Source organism: Crocodylus siamensis, chromosome 3 (assembly GCF_052110815.1).
Source record: "Crocodylus siamensis isolate JL-2025a chromosome 3, ASM5211081v1, whole genome shotgun sequence".
NCBI lineage: Eukaryota > Metazoa > Chordata > Crocodylia > Crocodylidae > Crocodylus > Crocodylus siamensis.
The window spans coordinates 72,856,882-72,876,956 of record NC_143397.1 but is presented as its reverse complement, the minus strand read 5'-3'; the positions used below and the strand labels follow the sequence as shown (position 1 = coordinate 72,876,956).

The window sequence follows — 20,075 nt, the reverse complement described above, 5'->3', positions numbered from 1 at the left end:
AGGGGCAAACAAGGGGTTAATATAGTGTTTTAGTCCTAGTACCCAAAAAAGAGTTCATTTTACACTTGACAATGACTATAACCCCCTATTCTATACATTATAACCCCTTATACACATACATTGTGTTACGCATGAGATGTCCCATTGAGTTGAACAAAAGATCATGGTTGAGCTATAGCTGGGAAGAGGCAATAACATTTTATCACTTCTCAGGTTATAATAGTACTCTGTCAGCAGCAACCAAGAGCATCATAGGATTCCTCTACATGAGAAGGACCACATGTCACTTTGGGCATGAGCATTCATTCTTAACAGGTCTGGTTTCTAAGAAATCAAGCTGATCAAGTCCCATTTCTTGCCTTCATTGTCAAAGGTACATAGTATCAATTACAAGTATATCAGTAATTTTATGCTGAGAGCATTCTGAGGTTCCATTACATTTCATTGACTCCACTTAAAAGTCTGATCATTAAATCTAACAAGCAAGTCAATCTATTATGCAAAGGCTAACGTGAGTTCTAAGAATTTCCTACCATGTTTAAGATGGTTAGAATAAATCGTCTGGCAGCATCTGTTCCATGATATAGAACCATTGCTGGATCTGCAACCACTACAGTTTCTATATTGTACACTTGAGGTAATTTATAGGAATATCTTTTTCTTCTTCCGCTTTCTGATACTTTTTGATTCTTGGATTTTCTCTTCTCTGTAACATAAAAAAAATGCTGCATGAATTCATCTTTTAATGCAGCAGCATTATATAACCGCATGTCACTGATACTTCTGAATTTGCTGGAAAAATAATTTATACTACAAATGCCACTAACAATATATATCTGTGAGCAGTAAGATAGGTACTAGGGCTGTGTAAAACTTCAGTCCCTGAGTCAATTTAGTGGAGATTTGGCCTGATTCGGTGGCTGAATCTCTGAATCTGAATCGAATCAGAGGGCCCTTTAAACTCTCTGAATCAACTCAGAACCATCCAAATCAATTCAGAGAGATTCAGACAGATTCGGCGATTCAAACAGATTCAACATTTGGACATAGATACAGCTTTAAATGTTTTTTCTACATGCCTCCAGGTAGCAGGGGCTTGTGGTTGCTGTAGTGCTGGTCCAGATGGAGCATCTCACAGAAGCATGGGGGCCTCCGGCAGCAGACCCAGAAGCGGACCAGAAGCACTTATGGGTCCACCGAGGAGCATGCGGGGGCCCCCCCACAGCCCTCTAGCTGGGCGACTGGTGCCCCCTGGGTCTTGGCTGGGGGGACATGGGTTCACTGCTGATTACACTGGAGAGCCCACCACACTGCCGTTGGATGCTGCATTCACCCCAGCACCACAACGATCATGAGCCGCACTGCTACCTCAAGGTTTCTAGAAAAAACTTTTAAAGCTGTGCTTGGGTCCGCATCGCTGATTAGCCAAATCAGCATCAAATTGTCAGATTTGGATTCAGCCAAATCAAATCAAGGACAGTGATCTGAATCAATGAATTGAATCACTGTCCCTGATTCGGGCCAAATCTCAATCGAACAGGGCCCATTTCGCATACCCCTAATAGTTACACTATGTGAAGGAATGTACTTAAGATACAATGTAATCATTATACACCCTAATAAGTACTTTCAAGGGATTACTTACACAGCTGTAAGTAATGGACTATATCACTATTCCAAACAACTATTCAAATAGGAATCCCATTCGGCAGAAGCACCAGAACCAGGCAGATACTCTGAACCTTCTTCTCTATTCCTAATCTACACAAAAAACTGTATTTTGTCCTTGATTTTGCTAATAAAGGAAGACCAAATGTTGCTGTATGTTAGCACAAAAGCAGACTCACTAAATTTGAAAAGAAACCCTCCTACCATCAGAAAACACAGAATACCCTGAAGTCAACAAACCCTACCATATAACAACAAAACGTGGATTGATACATACTCAAATTCCAAATGAACACATAAGATCATGTTGTACATAAAAAGTAATTTATTAATAAAGATCAAGATCAGACTTTGCTTTTGAAGGAAGAGCTTAAATGATCATATACCAGAGGACTGAATCAAAGCAAACACTTTTTATAGAAAAAGTATGAAAACATTTCAAAATGAAAGCTATATACACCAGTAGAATAATTCAAACAAAAGGCCCTGTGTAAATGTGTAACATTGGGTGCTATATTTTCAACAACATTTCTGCTGAAGATGACAATTATAAACACATGTTCTGGAACCATTCAGGCATTGGGAGATTGAAAGAACATGTTTTTCAATTAATCGCCTTCATCACAAATAAGAAAATTCCTTTACTCCATTTCAATATGAGTGTGTTTTCCAAATCTGAAGAACAATTTTTCAAGGAAGTGCTAAAACAATCTAAAGATTTAAAAGAATATAACTCAGACAGGAGAAAGTTCAGCAGGGTGAAATGGTATTGTGCTAACAAAGTATTGCATGCTTAAAAAAAAAAAAAAAAAAAAAAAAATCAGGTGTGCATCTCATTCTTAAAATACAGCAATTTATAAAAAATACCTTTTCTCTCTCTTATTTGTAGAAAGATAACTTACTAAAATAAAATAAAGGGAGTTTTCCATCTATTGACTCTTTTGTGAAATCCTATAAAATATTTTCATTTCTACCAGGAGAACTCTTACAACCTTTTCTCCCATGCCTGATGAAGTGTATTTGTGCCCAAAAGCTTGTAATTAAAATTTTTTTTGCAAAAATCTTGTTTGTCTAATAAAAGATATCATCTCTACTACAAGTCCTGATTGTCTAAAATAAAATAAGATATATGAAGTTACATACAATGTGCACTTTTATTTTCCAGAATTATAGTGATGTTGTTGCTTTTGCCAAGGAATGTCAATATGTGTGACAAATGCGTAAAGCATATGAGCTATATTTGCTTCAAAACCAAACTGATTTTAAAAATATAAAATAAAAATTCTAAGAGATATAATTCTAATGTCTCTGAGCCTTGTCTTTCAAACACTTAACATACAAAGTTAACTTTATACACACGAACAGTCCCTAACTTTACACACATGACTTTTAACTGTAGAACCACAGGCTCCTTTATTTTGTCATTCTTTAGAGAATCAATTTTTAATGAAACTTCGGTGTCAGGATGCTGGCCAAGAAACACAACCCTAGAAGCTGTGCAGCTATGACTTACCATACAAGCATTTAATGCTGAAAAAAAGAAAGCTATGACTGTAAGTTTAAATAATAGACAAATTTGGGTTAGAAAAGACCTCTAGTGAGTCATCTAGTCCATTCCCCCACATCCTAGAAGGACTCCTGGATTCCAGCAAAGTAACACAATTTATCCACCGTTTTATTCTTAGTTAGAAATGACAGCTATTAGCTAGAAAAATTAATGGGATGTTAGTATTTCTGCTTAGAAAAATTAAAAAAATCTGCTGATCATTCTATTTAGCTTTTAAGTAGCTGAATAATTTATGCTTCAAAATGAACAATTAGTGGTGTCAACAGAAAATAATAAGCTATATATCTAGTGCTGCTTCTCAATATTTTCATCATAGAGAAAGGCACTTATGCATTTTAGGATAATCCTGGTTTATGAAAAAGTATGTTGTCTTTAAGGATTGTACACCATAAGAATTTTTCTCAGCTCTCCAAAAGGACAACTTTTCAAGGGGCTTTGGACATCAGTCTCATTAGAGCCTTCTGACAAGCCAGTTCCAAGCCAGCTTGCCTTTTCAAAGTTTACTGGCAGGCTTCCCCATCCTTTAAAATCTCATTTATCTGAAGATTTCCATTTCTACAAGATCTTCAGATAACTAGGGTTATAACGTGTTGCCTTAACTGGCATTAAAAAAATTAGATTTCAATGATTATTGCCAAATAATCTGGTAATGCCTAAAAAGATGTGTACAGCTCTTTATACAGTTATAAGCAGGTAAACATGTAAAGAAATAAAGGGATAGGATAAAGTACCTCTATGCAAAAGTATTTATTTATATTGTACAAGTTGTTGATATAGAAATTAGGTCATGCAAATAAACGGCTCATGAAGATTTACATTATATCTATACAAATCCAATGCAATCAACTCCCTTTAGTTGGCAATGGAATAAAGAACACAGTGAAACCTACCAATGGGTACTCTACAACACAGCCTTTGAATCCTTTTCTATAGCTACAGAAAATGTAAAAAGAACAATAAGTTGTTCAGAATCACCCCCTGTTAGTGACTGTAACCAAGCACTGCAACCCTCAGATTATTCAGTGCTCCTTATTCCCTGACTTGTGCCAGTTTCTCACCAGCACCATTTGAGGAGGCATTGCAAGTTTGTGTTCGCAAGCTCTTACTCCATCCCACTTCTTTTCCTGTGAGGTCAAAAGTCTACATTCTCTCATAAGAGGAACTATGTAACTAATTTGTTGGCTTCTATGGTGTTTACATTCCAATTAATAGAGTCTCTATTTTCTAGTCTATGGGTGCATCTACATGTGCTATTAGTGCTCATGAGCAAACTCTGGAGTTTAGTGCTCCGTCTGCATGTGAGCCCAAGAGCACAGCATGTTGAGCTGGGTCAGGGCAGACCTGGCTGGTGGGGGACGCTGCCGATGTGTTCCCCCCAGCTCAACATGCTGCAGAGTGGCCGGCTGGGGCATAAGGGTAATCCAATGCGGGGCTAGCCAGCAGGCAGGCCCTACATTGAAACACCCTTCTCCCCTAGCCAGCTAGAGCATTGTCTACACATGTGTTACTACAGAGTGAAAAACTCCACAGCAGGATAGTACTTGTGTTTGCAAGTACTATCCTGCTGCAGAGTTAATTAAACTACTCCAGCCTAATAAGATGTACATGTAGATGTACAATGTTTACTGTCCACAGTTAATTAGTCCACTGCACAGTAAACATCTAAATGCTTTCTGTCAAATGAACTTTGCATAGAACTCGTTATCTTGACTTATTTGGGCAAGTATTATTAGGCACATAAACTATTAAGTTACCTAATGAATACGAGCCCAATTTCTAAAAGGACTTGGGTCCCTAGAAGTAAGGTATTTCTGTACCTTTTACATCCCTGAGCCTGCAGTAAAACCCAAACTTTGAGTTAGGTGCCTCAGGCCCCTACATAGTGCACAGAGTAACTTCAGCACTTCAGAAAGGAATCCAAAACAGCCAGCATACCTAGCAGGAACTGTTTAAGGTCCGCACGCTCGGGTGTAGCTACTTAAAGCTAGCCAATGAAAACACTGAAAAGAAGACCATGTCTGAAATCTGGAACCCTACACAAAATGGTGCCTTAATACACTTAGGATCCACAGCCTAGAACCTTACATGAAAGAAAGATGCTTACAACCATTCTTTCAAAAGTTGAGGAGTCATTCATGCCAGTATCAATACCTTGTTTTATGCAACAGCCTACTGGTTAAGCGAGAGCAGTCATGCAAGATGCGAGAGAACCAGACTCCTTGTCTGAAGGAATCAAACCCAAATCTCTCACTTTGCTATGAAGTGCTCCAACCTCTGGTCTATGAACTGTTTTGGGATGAAGGTATTCTCCCTACCTCCTGTTAAACTGTGCCAGTCTTTAAAAAAGTAACTTGATATTCTTTAGGACAAAAAGAGAAAGCAAAAAGGAGCAGGACCCTCTCTAGATCAGTGGTCAAAGCATTTATCTAAGAGAGTTCCAAAAGTCCAGTCCTGGCTCCTCCACCTATTTATACATTTTAGCCTATGACTGCTTCAAGTAGACTGCATCAAGAAGCCTTAGAGAAAGATCTTATCCTCCCAGCTCAATACCATTACCACTTGGCTATATTCATTTTCCCTCATGAACATACTGGTTAGAGCTGTCATTTGGGAAGTGGAAGACAAAGTCATAAACACTGTGTTCATTAAGTACATCAGAGACCAACCAGATGACACATGGACACAAGAAACAGACTATAAATGTTGGATCAAAGTGAAAGATGGCCCATAGACCTCTTTAAAATCTAATGGTTCACTGGATGTGCAACATTCATATAAAAAATGAATGCACAGTTCCACTTACAGCCAGAAGTCCATCATGCCACTTAAAATCCAATTATTGCTAGAAAAATAATCAGACAGGTCATTAGGAAAAAGTATTACCTGGGGGATGGGGTTTAAATATGCCCAATACATTAAATCTGTTTAATGAGACCATCATATTACCTGTAACAACACCACAGTAATGAGTGTGAGAAACTGGATTTTCAGCAACTTTCTCCTCTATAGACCTTTTCCTTCTGTACACCCTGTGTGCATAACCTGTCACAGCCAAAGTGCGATTGAGCGGCTCAATAAATATGAAGTCCTCGTTGATTTGTATGAACCCCATCTGGAAAGAAAAAGAAAGGGAATATGTAAGGGAAGTACTTTAAAGAAACTATAGAAGTGTACACACACCTCCCACAAAAGGAAAAAAACAAAAGAAACTTAAATTTATTTTAAAATGTATTTTATTTTAGTAACCCTACTAGGCAGGTGACCATCTTTCTGTTTTATTACCCGCTGTACTGCAGTGCACTAGAATAAAATTCAGTTAATTCAGCAAGATCTGTGTGGGTGGGTGGCTAGATGCCAGTAGCAGATGCATATTATGGATCTGGAATGTTAAAGGTTTGTTTTGGGGGACCCGTGGGGTCATTAAATATGTACAGCATGTACAGCAAAATCTATATATTAGCTTTATAATACACAATGTTGTCATACTTTTTGCTAAGTAGTTTTACTAAAACAGTACATGTTTTAAGATTAAGTTAGAAAATGAGACTATTTAGCAACTGCGTATAGCTCCAAAAAAACGGAAATGCTTGTGAAGCCCCAGCATTGATTTGTTAATTGCTAAAAATGTCTTTCCTTTGAAAATAAGTTGTGCAGGGTTAAAAGAGTCAAAGCTGATGTTTACATCAGGTGTAGGTCTGATTTATGAGAACATAGTTGAGCTCACAAAACTACTGAAAAACTTGCTTCTAGAACTAATATGTGTGGTGATCCAACTCAGATCTCCTAAGACTGCCAACAAATACAAAGTCTATAGAGAAGGAAGTTATTTTTTCTACAAAATACCATGAACAAAACTGTCAGCTGACTTCTAATTCCAGAAATTTGAAAAGCCATTAAATACTACTGCTTATAGGAAAACAAAATGACACATCTGGCTCAAATAAGTAGAGTTCTTCTCCATGCATGCATTTAATTCCCATTTATACAGAAATAGAAAAAATCTGCCTCTGCTGAAATTAATGGGATGCTGTTCCTGATCGGGGTTCTTGAATGACATAACTTCACAAAACAGTTATTGATAAATCTTCAGAAACAAACCTTGATCCAGCTGAGAACATGAAATTAAACTGCATGTGTGGTACAAATTATGCATTTCCTCAAACATATACATGTGCATTACAGCCCTTCTTACAGGCAACTTAAATATTGTATATAGTTAGTTTATTTCTCAGTTTGGTATGTTGGCTGTACCTCAACCTTTCTCAAAATTTTCTGATGGGAAATGCTGAAAAGAGTTACCATCAGTTAACCATTAGTAGTGTGGAATATTTCTAATAGCCAGATTTGATTAGCTGTTTTTTTCCTGTGCTGATTTTTCAGGCAATTTTATAAGAAACAGAAGTCTTAAATATCAAACACTTAGAAGCTAAGCTAAATTATTTAATATGCTTTCATTACAACAATGAAATTGTGTTCCCACACAGCCAGCATACTTTATTGTTATCACTAACTAGTCTGCTTGTATTAAGAACATTGGTTTGTTTAAACAACAGGTAGAATATAAGGAAATCTGACTAATTTTCTCCTGGTTTTGTAGGTGGTTTTGAGCTTCATTCAGATACTGATTTTTGGACCATTTCTTTTTAATTGGGTGCCTTTAAAAAGAAGCTGAACTGACATCTTGGGAAACAGGAGTTTTTTAGTCTCAGAACAGGTATTTCATAAGCAGCAACTGTGCAAGGTTCATCAAAATATGTAGCTAGCGTTCATTAGCCCTGACCTTGAGAAAATATCTTCAAAAATACTAAATCATTTCATTCTCAATGCTCGTTCAGTCCCTGACGTCTTTGCTAAGAATAATAGAAAGGACAATTTAAGGGTCTGTTTTCTTAAATTGCTACCCACAGACTCAGCAGCTGGACTGATACTGTCAATATATTCCATATTGGCTTTTGAACCCTACTGCTTTGTTGTGGGGCTCCAACAACTGCTCCTAATGCCTGGAGTTATTGCAGGAGAAATGGGAAAACTGAACATAAAAATTTAGCAAAGACCATTAGTATCAGCCATATTTATTCAACTACTGTAGATCCATTTCAGACAAATTTGGATAGCAGCAAGACTGTATCAGACCTTCAGTCAGTATTGATTGCAAAACACATATGTCACACAAATACATTTCAGGGGGAAGAGGAGCAATATGATTAAGATTTAAGAGCCAAAAAACATTCATTATTATTAAGTACCTAAGATCTGACTCAGCTGTCAGTGAAACTATAGAAAGACCCCATTGATTTTAACATCCATAGGAGGTCACTAGATAGATGCACTCTTTATTCATTGATTCATAGATGTTTGGGTTGAAAGGAACCTTAGAAGATCATCAAGTCCGACCCCCTTCTCCGGGCAGGAAAAAAAGTGCTGGGATCAGATGACTCCAGCCAGGTGCATGTCTAGCCTCCTCTTAAAGACCCCCAAGGTAGGGGAAAGCACCACCTCCTTTGGAAGCCCGACTACCTCCCTTGGAAGCTTTAGGGGCACTTGTCTTTATATGGACAGGTAACGCATTTGAAAATGATATTTGCTACACATGGGGATTCCTGCAGTTTCCAACATCTTCTTTAAAGTATATTTTAAATGTAGCATATATATGTAGCAAACGCATTGGTGAAGATTATGTGTAGGATAAACGTGCTTGGGCTAAACTGGCACTCCCACCTGGTCTGCCAGGTGAGGAGGGTTTAGAGATACCCAGCAGGACTAAAAACAAAACCTGTCAAAGGGCAGGTGAGCTCACAAAAGCCAACGGCCATCCATACCTGGAGAAGAGACTGGCACCACTGGGTTATTTTTGCCCAAAGAATTGCCAATGACACAAAAGCAATCAACTAACCTCATACCACATCAGTCAAGGCCCAGGTTAACAACAACCGAGTCTTTCGCTGATGCTCAGCAGGATGAAGTCAAAACAGGACCACCAAATATGACAGACTGGATGGGATTAAAATTGACTGATTGTACAAGGATTGCAAAAGACTGGGAAGAATGGAGGAAAGTTAGAGCCCTAATGATATACAGCTAAAAACATTAGATTCTATCCCCTCCTTGTTCCTTTGAGGGTGAACCCTCCCCCCAACCCCCACATCTTTAAAGACAAGAGAGAAAATTAAGGGTAAGAAAAAAAAGAAATACCTACAAGGACATACTACATTCAGAAAGGAGCAAGGAAGGAGAAAAAGAAGAATTATCCCATTCTAGGAATAAAGATAAATAAAGGCAGAGACAAAAGTAGCCTACAAGTGTCACAAGCTAATATAGCACAATTTCCCAATATTTAATTATATAATGCTTAGATTGTAAAGATTCTCTGATAAAACAGTGAAGCTTCCTTATAAAGAATATAGGTATGTCATGATGGAGACATCATGATGAAATTTCAGACTATCTTGCCTTGTTTGTGATGTGGGTCCTTATAATGCCGCTTAATGAGGAAATCGTTCCCCAGCTCCTAAAAAATGACTGTCACTGGGCACATCTACATAAGACATTTACTGCAAAGCTGCCTAATTAATTTCACAGTAGTCTCAGTGTCTACATGCATGGTGCTATTACGCCACAGGAAACTAATTAATTCTGCCGGATGTTAGTATTTGTTCTTTAGTGCGCAGCAGTACACATGTAGACGCTGACGGGGCTGGCTAGGACATGAGGGTGCTTCAGTGCAAGGGCTGCCTGCTGGCTAACCCCACACTGGAGTACTCTTGTGCCTTAGCCAGGCACTCCACAGCATTTTGAGACATGCTGGAGCTGCCTCAGGCTGGCAGGCTGACCTCCCTGGGCCCCCCTGGCGGCCAGGGTTGCTCTGGCACAACTCAACATGCTGCAGTCCCAGGTGCACACGTAAATATGGCACCCAGTAGCAATAAACTTTGGCACAAATGTACCAGAGTTTATTGGGCTGCATTAATAGTACATGTAGATGTGTCCACTGGGATACAATTTAGTTTGTGTTGACTGTGGTATCTACAACCTGACAGGTTAAAATACCAGAGCAGAATGGAATTGAGCACTAGTTCAGTCACTAAATACATCTTTTGGGTTTTTTTTAAAAAATCTATAAAATAAACAAAACGTCTTTTCTTGGCATTTACATTTCAAGAACTTTAAAATAATATAACTCAAGCATATTGCTCCTACAGGAGATGCATGTATGCACACATATGAAATAGAACTAAATGTTTCACAAATGGTCATTGCTGCCATCTGCATTCTTATGTGTAGGTTCATCTATTACTCTGCCATGAATAATGGTAGAATTCATAGTCCTAAAATTGTCGTTGTTCATCTGAAAATAACTGTTATTCTGTCCAACAATCTTCCTCCTCTGTCCCTCAGTAGCTGCTTTCTGCTATTCTCCATTTGCTGTTATGTATGTTCAACAAACAATGAAATAAGGGCCACTAATAGGCATTCATTTAAAGATATGATGGGATCTGATCCCCATCCCAACAATCACACTTCCTTCCTTGCCATATGTGCATGACAGGATGTGCAATTTTGGGATTGAGGATCAGATCCAAATTGTGCCCTACATGCCCATGAGGTGGCACCCCAGGATCACAGTCATGATCCCAGGCTCCCTCTGCCCTGGCAAGTTGAAAACCAGGTGCCTGACAACCAGCTGATTGTCAACTGGCTCTGGGACCAGAATGGGGCTCCAACCAACCGCAGTGTACTCCTTGGAGCCAGCCAATCAGCTGATCGTCAGCCAGATCAAGACCTCACTAGGGCTCCAACTGGCCACAGTGTGGCCTCCAGTTCCAACTGACAATCAGCTCTTGGAGCGCTCCAGGCACTACACTAGGGTCAGTTTAAGCCTCAGTGTGGTCCTAATCCAGCTGATCATCAGCTGACAAACACCATACCAGGCTGGTTCAAGCCCCTGGGCAGTCCCACAGGCAGCTGGTTGTTGGCCAGTAGGGACCGCACTGGGGCTAGGCGGAGATAATTACAGAGACCATAACCAGGCCATGTGGTCCTAGCATGTTCCTAACATGTTCCACATGTTCTATTTAAAGTGAGATGAAAACCAGTCACAAAGATATTGCACCTTTTTTTGTGTGATATATTTGTGGAAAGTTTCCTTTTTTGTGGTACTATTTACCATCAAAGAGAGCTTTCCATCTCTCCCTGTCTTTTGCAATCTCCTTCTTCCTTGTCACATTGTTACCTACCCTGCCAGATTACTTTTTCTGTTATCTTCCCATCTGCAGCTTGCCTTCATCTACCTTGAGAGCTGATATCCTCCACCTTAGCTTCCAAAATCTGCTTCACATGTCTTTTCTCATCGGTTTTCACACTATGTCCTGCCCATTCCATTCTCTGCACTCAGGTTAATAAGTGAACATAATATACCTATCTTCTGATCCTAGCATTACGTTTCCCACACCCTCCTGTCCAGCACTCTCAGGGAAGGAACGCAGGTTCTGCAGAGCCCATGTGCCCTACCACACCACTACCCATCAAACAGGAAATCAGTATATGAGCACACCACTTTCTGCTCTGCACTGAGGTTACATTCAGCCCTATGGAAAATGTATACAAAGGCAGGTCCACTCAGGCAGCAGGGGGTGTATCCAGTGATGCAGTTGCACCCTCCCCAACTTTGACTCTTGCTCCACACAGACTTTAAAACCAACTACCTGCAGTGGCAGCAGCATTTCTATCCAGGCAGAAGTGAGGGAGTCAGTTGACTTCGTGGCTTATCATCAACCTGATTCCTGCTAATCTCCCTCCACTCCACAAGTGGTAACAAGTCCTTTTTAATGATCTTCATGTTCCACTGTTCAAAATTCCACTTTCTTCTGCAGTTTTGCTCTGCCAGCCATTCCTGGCAATGTCTATTCTATTTCATGTAATGTATATGTAACTATAATGACTACCGGACTAATGAAACCTTATCCTTTGACAATTTTTGCTTAGTTTGTTGTGTATTTAAACTTAATATATAATTAGGAACCTACCAAAATCATGGTGGAAGTTTACATCTCAGCAACATCATTTATCTTACTTTTTGCTGCGCAGCCCCCTTCCCCCGCCTCTGAGTGTTTGAGAGGCAAATGCCATGGCATTGCCTCTCTACCCTGCAGCAACAGGGGAAAAGGGGGAGCTTGGGGCAAAAGGGCAAGATAAAAATTGTCACTGCATCGCAAACTGAGATTTAGATAGGTCCCTATATATAATCTAGGAGGAATTTTCTTCAAGGACAATTCGGGCTGGCTCTCCCTCAAGCTTCTGTTCCCCAATTCTGCCCTACTCCTGCCCCTAATGGCAAACTCTTCAAGTACTTGGCTGACAATCCTTTGTCCTCCTTGTGAGTACCTGAAGGTGCACAATATGTGTGACACTGTGGCTGGAGCTGTTAAAAGCACAGAGATATATTCCATTTTTTTTTTTCAAAACTGCAAGTAAAAAATATAATACATCTTTCCTATGCCCCACTGTAGTCTCCTGTGCTGTTCACCTGTGCGTCAAGTCCGTAGGGTCTTTTCTGGTTTCGCCCTTGTTTAGGAAAAAAACAGGCTCATTAATGGGCTAGATCTTGGTCGGTGTCCCAGGGGATCTTGCCTGCCACATCTTTGCTGGAAATTATTTTAATTGGGAAGAAGATGGTCTATCCTGCTCCTCCTGGTGCCTTCCTTCAGTCATGCCGGTTGTCCTTCCTGCTTGGGGCTCTGTCTCCCCTACACCCCGCCTAATGCCAACCAACAATGTTGTTTTCCTGGACCACTAGAGTTGGTATCACATGCACTTTCATGTTTTGGCCCTTTAAACTTATGATGGTGGGACTGAGACATTGTTTGGCCCAGGTGTTCCCTACCATCCCTTGCCTTATCTATGTGTCTTCCAGGTCCCAGGCTGTCTTGTCCCCTGACATCCCTCTCCCTATTCTGATTTTATACCTACTATGGGTCAGATGTACATAGGTCCTCACCCTATCTGGTCCTGCCTGGATCCAGCCCAAGTTGTGGACGCCTGACTCCCACAGAGTCTCTATAGGTAAGTTATTGAGCCTTGTCTGGCTCTGGTTATTTGGGAAATCCCCACATCACTGCAGTGGGACTGTGCTCTAAATCTGGCCCCCCCCAGCCTGGTCAGGAACCTCATTACCGGTTCCCCCTCTTGCTCTCCTGCTGGGCTTTTCATCCTGGTCTTGGGGGTCCGGGCAGCAAATCAGTCCCAGCACACTACTATAAAGCATGCCCACGCGGACCTGGGAGCCAGTCCCAGCTCCTCCTGACTCTGCATTGTTTTTCCTTTTTTCCTTTTACCACAGCATGACCATCTGCCGTGGTTTCACTTTTGCTGCATCCTGGTTCTGGCGTAGCATCCCGCCGGCTTTGCTGCTTGTTCAGCAGAGGTAAGTCTTTCTTTTCACACCCACACAGACACTCTCCAAACTCCACAGTACAAGAAAAACTTCTCTATTATAAATTTCAGTTAAGAGATAAACTGTTTTCTCTAGAAAAAGAGAAAACTAACCAGTTTTCTGTTATAGTGCAAACTAAGCGAAACACAAAGAATAAACGAGTATCATAGGGCATTTATACATGTGCTCTGGAAAGGTGGGGAGGGCTGCTTTAATCAGAGTGGCTCTGAGACCCACTTTAATTAAAGCATCCAGAGTTCCATGTGTAAAAATAGCATGCTGAAAAATAGCAGTGGGAGTGCTTTAACAAAAGCTCATCGAACAAGCTTTAGTTAAAGCACCCCTGCCACCATTTTTTAGTGCAGGGAGACTGATACGCATGATGCTGGAGTCTGCTGGAATGCAGTAATTACCATGCTTCAAGCAGACTTGATTGAGTCTGCACTAACCCTCTGTAATTACAATGTCGGAGCAGCCTTGATGCATGTGTATATGCACCCAAAAATATTTACAGGAGAAAATTAGAACATTAAGGTTTTTGGGTTTTTTTCTAATGACAGGATTTAGGAATGGGCAGTTCCCCTTTAACAGTGATTAAAAATATTGCAGCTGGCTTCTCTCTGGCGCTTCTACCCACTAACATGGCTATTCACTCACTGGTCTTAGGGCCACTTCAGCACATGTGCTACAGACACCAGAGCACCTTATCTCTAAAAAGAATCCAGCCAAGTTCAGTGCTGTTCTTTAACTGTGAGCCAAACCGGAACTCCAAGAAGAACATACATCTTTAGTTTTGGGAATGATTTGGTGCTGTCAGACCATTAATAGTGATCTCACCATTAACAAAAATGTTACCAGCCTCCTACATATCCCCCAAGAGCTGCTGCAAATTTGGTTTGCCATGGAAACCAGATAACTGAAGAAACCCAGTAGATGGCCTCAATTGTGATATGGACTAGTAAGTAAAATGTCTCTTCAGTTTCTGCATGCATTCAATTAAAGATCAAAATGGATGTTTCTCCAAAACTACATTTCACCATGATTCTCAATATGCTATATTCAACACTATACTGTTACTTTGGAATATACCACTCTTAATTTACTGTCCATGCTGGAATTTATGTTTTATTCTTTCCATCATGCATGCCACATTAACTATTTCTACACCTGTAAACACATTTTGTTGCATTGGTTTACTAACACATCAAATAAATAACCTTGTTAACCCTAAACTAGTAAATTCACAAGTGAAGATAAGACAGCTGATTTTTTAAAAATCATATTATTAGTCCTCTTCCAGCATTTAAACATTACTAAATAACATCCTACAATTCACTTATGTGCATCCTTTTTCATATTAAGAACACTATAGGCTCCTCTAGATATTCAAGCATGTTATAATCTCATACATGATACAATCACGCCTCCTGCCATGCCGCATGTGCATGGCAGGAAGTATGACTGTGGGATCTAGCATCAGATCCAATCACACCTTATTACTGCACTAGCAAGTAGCCAGCTCCCATGGCTGTGAGCCCTGCAGCTGATGAGGTTTGCATCGGGGCAGCATTCCACACACTGCCCTCACAGTAGACTTTGTCAGCTGCACAGCTCATAGCTGGAGCCATGGGTGGTGCACACCTACAGCTGGGATCCCCCTCAGCTGATGGGGCTTCCAGCCACAGTGGAGTACCTGCCCACATATTCAATTAATGGCATGACAAGGACAAGCCACAAAGTTATTCTACATTTTTTGTGAAATAACTTTGTGGCTTATTCCTTGTTTTATCATGCCATTAACTTACTGAACAGATGGCTGGGCCACAACTTAAGATGTGATTAACTGGTTAATCACATTTTAAGTGTAATGTATAGATGGGGCCTATGTGTCCGCTGAATTAAAGGCAAGAGTGTGAAGGATCCATATTTCTCTGCCTTCCAGAGGCTGAACACTTTATTACCAGCAAGCACCATGCATTTAAAACTAAACTTCCTGAAAAGTTATTATTCTTTTTGAAAGAAAGATTATAAAGAAAAAGTTTCAGAATAACCCACAAGTGACCATGGATTATTCAGGCCAACCACTGTAGACATCTCAGAATATTACAGGGAGTTACAGCAAGGAATATAAAAAATGAATAGCTCATTTCCTCTTCTTCTTCCATGAAAACCATTCATGAATTTTAAAATCTTGATTTAATTTTCCTACTCTTTTTGAATACTATAGATTAAAATTTACAGATCCAACAAGAATGTTAACTCAGCTGTACTACACACCCCTGTATATTTTATTATATACAGTTCAACTACAACTTTAAACCAGAAAAACAGGAATAGCAAATACTGCACATTGCCAAGATAAAGTTCCAATGGCAACATTAACTTTTGCACATACTGACTTTTTATGATTTTAATTTTGTAACATGAATGGTGCTTTTTTCATTTAAGGTAATGTAGCTTTTCAAGTAAAAAAAATCTGCTTTTACTATTTACTTATGATGTGGAATTTGTGACTCTTCCTTTCGGATGTAGAACTACAACCAAAAACCCTGCAACACAGGGCTACACCTTAAAATCATCCAAAAAACTGAGATTGGTGGAGTACATCGCAAACCCATATGCTAGAAGGAATATCCTACCATGTATCTTATGTTGCTGCACCCTTAGTATGAACTGGAGGGCAATCAAGAAAACTCTGTCTCTCTCTCTCTCATTTAGTTAACAATCTATATGTGTTATATGTAATATATATTAGAAATATTATCGTAGCATACATGGATGATGTAGATACTATTCTTCATCTATAAAGTTGCCCAAGCAAAATAAAAAAGGTCCATACATGCTAAGTTTTTAAAACCCAGTGAGGTCAAACATATTCAGACCAGCACAGTCCTTTTGGAGCAATTACTGCCTCCCCAAGACAATATTTCCCTTACACTCAAACCAAAACTTACAGCTAAATATTTCTACAGTTAAATTTAAACCTTTCCTAAAGTACATAAATTTTTAAAAAAATTAAGAAAGTGTACTGTCATAGGATCCAGGTGTTTAGAAATGCCACTGCTTAAGTTTAATAAAAAAATCATGCTTCCTTAATATGATGCAAACATCCTGCAACAAGATCTTCAGGTCGGAAAGGCTGGAAATACAAATCCAAATCACTACAAAAAGGTTTCTCCTAACACCAGTGTCAGTTAGAATGATCAAGTACTTCAAGTGCCTGCTTTTAATAGTAAGGAAATTCATGTACTGTACACATTTCTTTAACTCGATGTTTCCCAACCTCTCTCATCCCACCGCACACTTACATGGCCTTTTCCATCCCACGGCACACCGGCCGGATGTGGGGGGTGGGGGCAGCATGGGGCCATGGTGGCAACACTGGCTGGAGCCATGCCCCAACAGGAGCTACACCCTCCCCCCAAGTTCCCACAGCACACCTGTTACTGTCTGATGGCACAACAGTGTGCTCCAGTACACCAGTTGGGTAATACTGCTTTAACTAGTCCTTGAACAGCCATATCCCCTGGAAATGAAAGGATAGCAAAATCCCTCAAGATGCAGGACACATATGGATACCCTAATAATGTACAAAAATATATGTTTTTCTATGTGTCGTTATTCTGTTCAAGAAAAGAGAGCCAATGGGCAAGTCTACACGGGACGCTTTATAGTAGAACAGATTACTGTGGAGTAAGCATCATCGTCTACATATGCAGACCCTTACTGCACAATAATTTGCTCTAGTTGGCAATTAATTTGATATCTGCAAAGGCAGTTAGCAAATTAACTGCCAAGTAGTTACTGTGCAGTAAGTCACATATAGATGGCAATCAGAGAGCTGGGGCCAGGAGCTTCCTGTTGCCAGGGCAGAGGGATATTCTCCTGACCCAGGCTCTGTCACTGCAGCCCACCCTGGCAGCAGACACCTGTCAGGGGCAGGAAGAAATCTCCCAGCCCCCATTACAATTGCAGAGATGGGTCCAGGAGCTCCCTGCATAAGGAGAGTTCCCCACCCAGCCTGGAGTTGACTGGGAGCTGCCCCAGACCAGGATAGTTCCAAATCACCTCCAGGCTGCACGTGCAGACTTCCATGCATATCCCAGGGCTAGCCAGAAACTGTCCTGGTCTGGAACAGGTCCCAGCCCTGCAGTTCTTTCCCACCCCCATGCCCTGATCAGGCAATCAAGGCACAGGGCATACAAAGAGCTTTGGGGAAGGGCAGGTCCTAGCCCCATGCCCTGGTTTGCCGGTGCTGCAGCTAGCAGAGAGCCCCGAGTTGGGTGGGGATTTCCCACCCAGTTGGGAACTCACTGCTAGCTGCCCCACTGGTGAATTGGGGCAGGGGGCTGGGATCTGTCCCACCCCTGCAGCTCTTTCCAAACCGCCCACCCCCAATCAGGAAACCAGAGCCAGGAGCTCCCTGCTCCTGGGGCAGGGGGACATTGTCCCAGCCCAGGCTCCTGAGCCTGCCCCAGCAGCAGGCAGTTCCTGGGGACAGGAAGCAATTTCCCAGCTCTCACCAGAAGACAGATGTCTCCTGGCCCCATGCTCCCTCCCAGCCCCTGGGCTAGTACACCCAGGGGGTGCCTGGAGTTCCCCCTGGCTGGTCCAGGAAGGCGGAGCAGGGTGGGAGCAACCCTCTCTAAGCTGCCTTATGGGCATTCAAATGGATCAGCTGTCCAGTGCCAGGCATCTGTTGGCCCTCTTGGGCAGGCCCCCCAGGAGTCTGCATCTCTCCCCACTTTTGACCCGTCTGACCTACAGCTGGGCTGTCAGGGTCCCAGCAGCCGGTGATACTTGCCATTCCCACGTGGGGCTCTGTAGGTTCCTGTGCCACCCTCTTTGCCATGCTGCCCAAAGGTGCTGGCGGTCCCTCATCACCACTCCCTGCTGCAGTACCTGTGCTCCCTGGCATGGCTGCAGCTCCACTGCTGGGTGCCCCGGAGGACTGCCTCCCCCTGCTGGAGCTCTCTGGTGTCCCTCCATTTCTGGTGCTTGGGCTCCTTGTTCCATCTACCAGGATCCTCCAGCAGACACTCAGCCTCTTTGCCCCGTGTTCAGGGCTGGTGCTCCCTGGCTCTGCAGCCAGCGTCTTCCAGCTGGCGTTCTGCTCTCCTTTCCTTGGTACTGGCCCAGCTGTGTCACCAGCTGCCTTTTGAGCAGCCCGTGCCTCTCTAGAGCCAGGCCCCCCGGTGCTCACCAGTTTGCAGGGTCAGGCAGCTCCAAAACTGCCAAGCCTCCGCTGGTGTTTCTCCCCAGCTGCTGCTCATCTTCGCTCCTGCAGTGAGTATCAGGGCGCATCAGGCGGGGGTTTGGGATGTGTTGGGGGCGGCTTTTGCCTACCCTTTCACAAACACCATTTGCATGTGTAGATGTATCCAATGCCCAGAAATCATTTTGACAATAAACCAGTTCTCATGCAAAAGCTTATTGACAAGGCCAAAAGCCACGTGGGAGTAGTATTTAAAAGACTGCATAGAAAGACTTGATAAATACAACTCTATTTCCTGTAGGCCAACAGAGAACTCCAAGAACAATAGCCTAGTGTCTAGTAAAAAACCTGTGCTAATTCATTCACCTTAGAGTTATTAATTTAAAATAATGCTGTCAATTTGAAATCCCATAACTTTCATAAGGCAAAAAATAATTTCAGGCAGTATACTTGACCCTGATTCCTCCTGCCTGTTTTCCATGGTTCTGCAATCATAATTTTCGGTTCTTGAAATATTTTTCCTGACTTACCTGTGAAAAGCTCAGAAAGGGGAAACTGAATAACTTATTTTACAGGCAAATAGGGTACTCACTTCCTACAAAATGCTAAATGCACAAAATAAACAAACTGCAAGAAAAGGTATCACAGTTAATCTCACTGTTATTGTAATCTTGGATATGCATAACAAGCCAGTGAAAATATTTCTGACCCAAACATTTCTATGCATTTTTTAATTCAGTTCACCTTAAAATAAAATGTTCATTCACTAGAAGTAGCTACCGAAAATCAAGAGCCTCTTACAAAGCTTCCAGTAACTTCAACGGGCTTTGGATCAGGTGCCAAGAGATTACCTCTTTTTATGAAACTGACATTTATATCTGTTATGTAGTACAAGTTTCACTTGAGAAAACTGAAGAAACCAACCTAAATCCCACTGCCATCTTACATGAAAGGTATTTTTTGCTCTTTCAACCTCAGTAAACAACTTCAGATCAGGTCAGGTCAATCCTGAGACTGCTGCAATCACTGGGGCACCTTAGATGCTGTAACAACCATCTTCCACTCTGCCCTGTGTTTGGCTAGTTTTGTGCACTCTGTCAGTTGAAACTCCATCCAGTCTTTATTATTGGTTCCCCAGCTCTTCTTGGGTCTACCTCTTTTTCTCTTTGCCTCCCCTGCACCCTGCATTATGGTGC

General features: G+C 41.4%; 1 protein-coding gene across 3 annotated transcripts in view; it reads right to left on the bottom strand.

Moving 5' to 3' along the window:
* The window catches only part of ADAMTS19 (ADAM metallopeptidase with thrombospondin type 1 motif 19), a 256,732-nt gene that overhangs the window by 195,889 nt on the left and 40,768 nt on the right, over positions 1-20,075 (bottom strand). For all 3 annotated transcript variants that reach the window (XM_090038507.1, XM_090038506.1, XM_090038508.1), the window contains 2 exons: positions 6,182-6,347; positions 534-706 (listed from right to left, as the gene is read on the bottom strand). In XM_090038507.1, the coding sequence (XP_089894633.1) occupies positions 534-706; positions 6,182-6,347 (339 nt within the window). The remainder of the gene's footprint in view (positions 1-533; positions 707-6,181; positions 6,348-20,075) is intronic.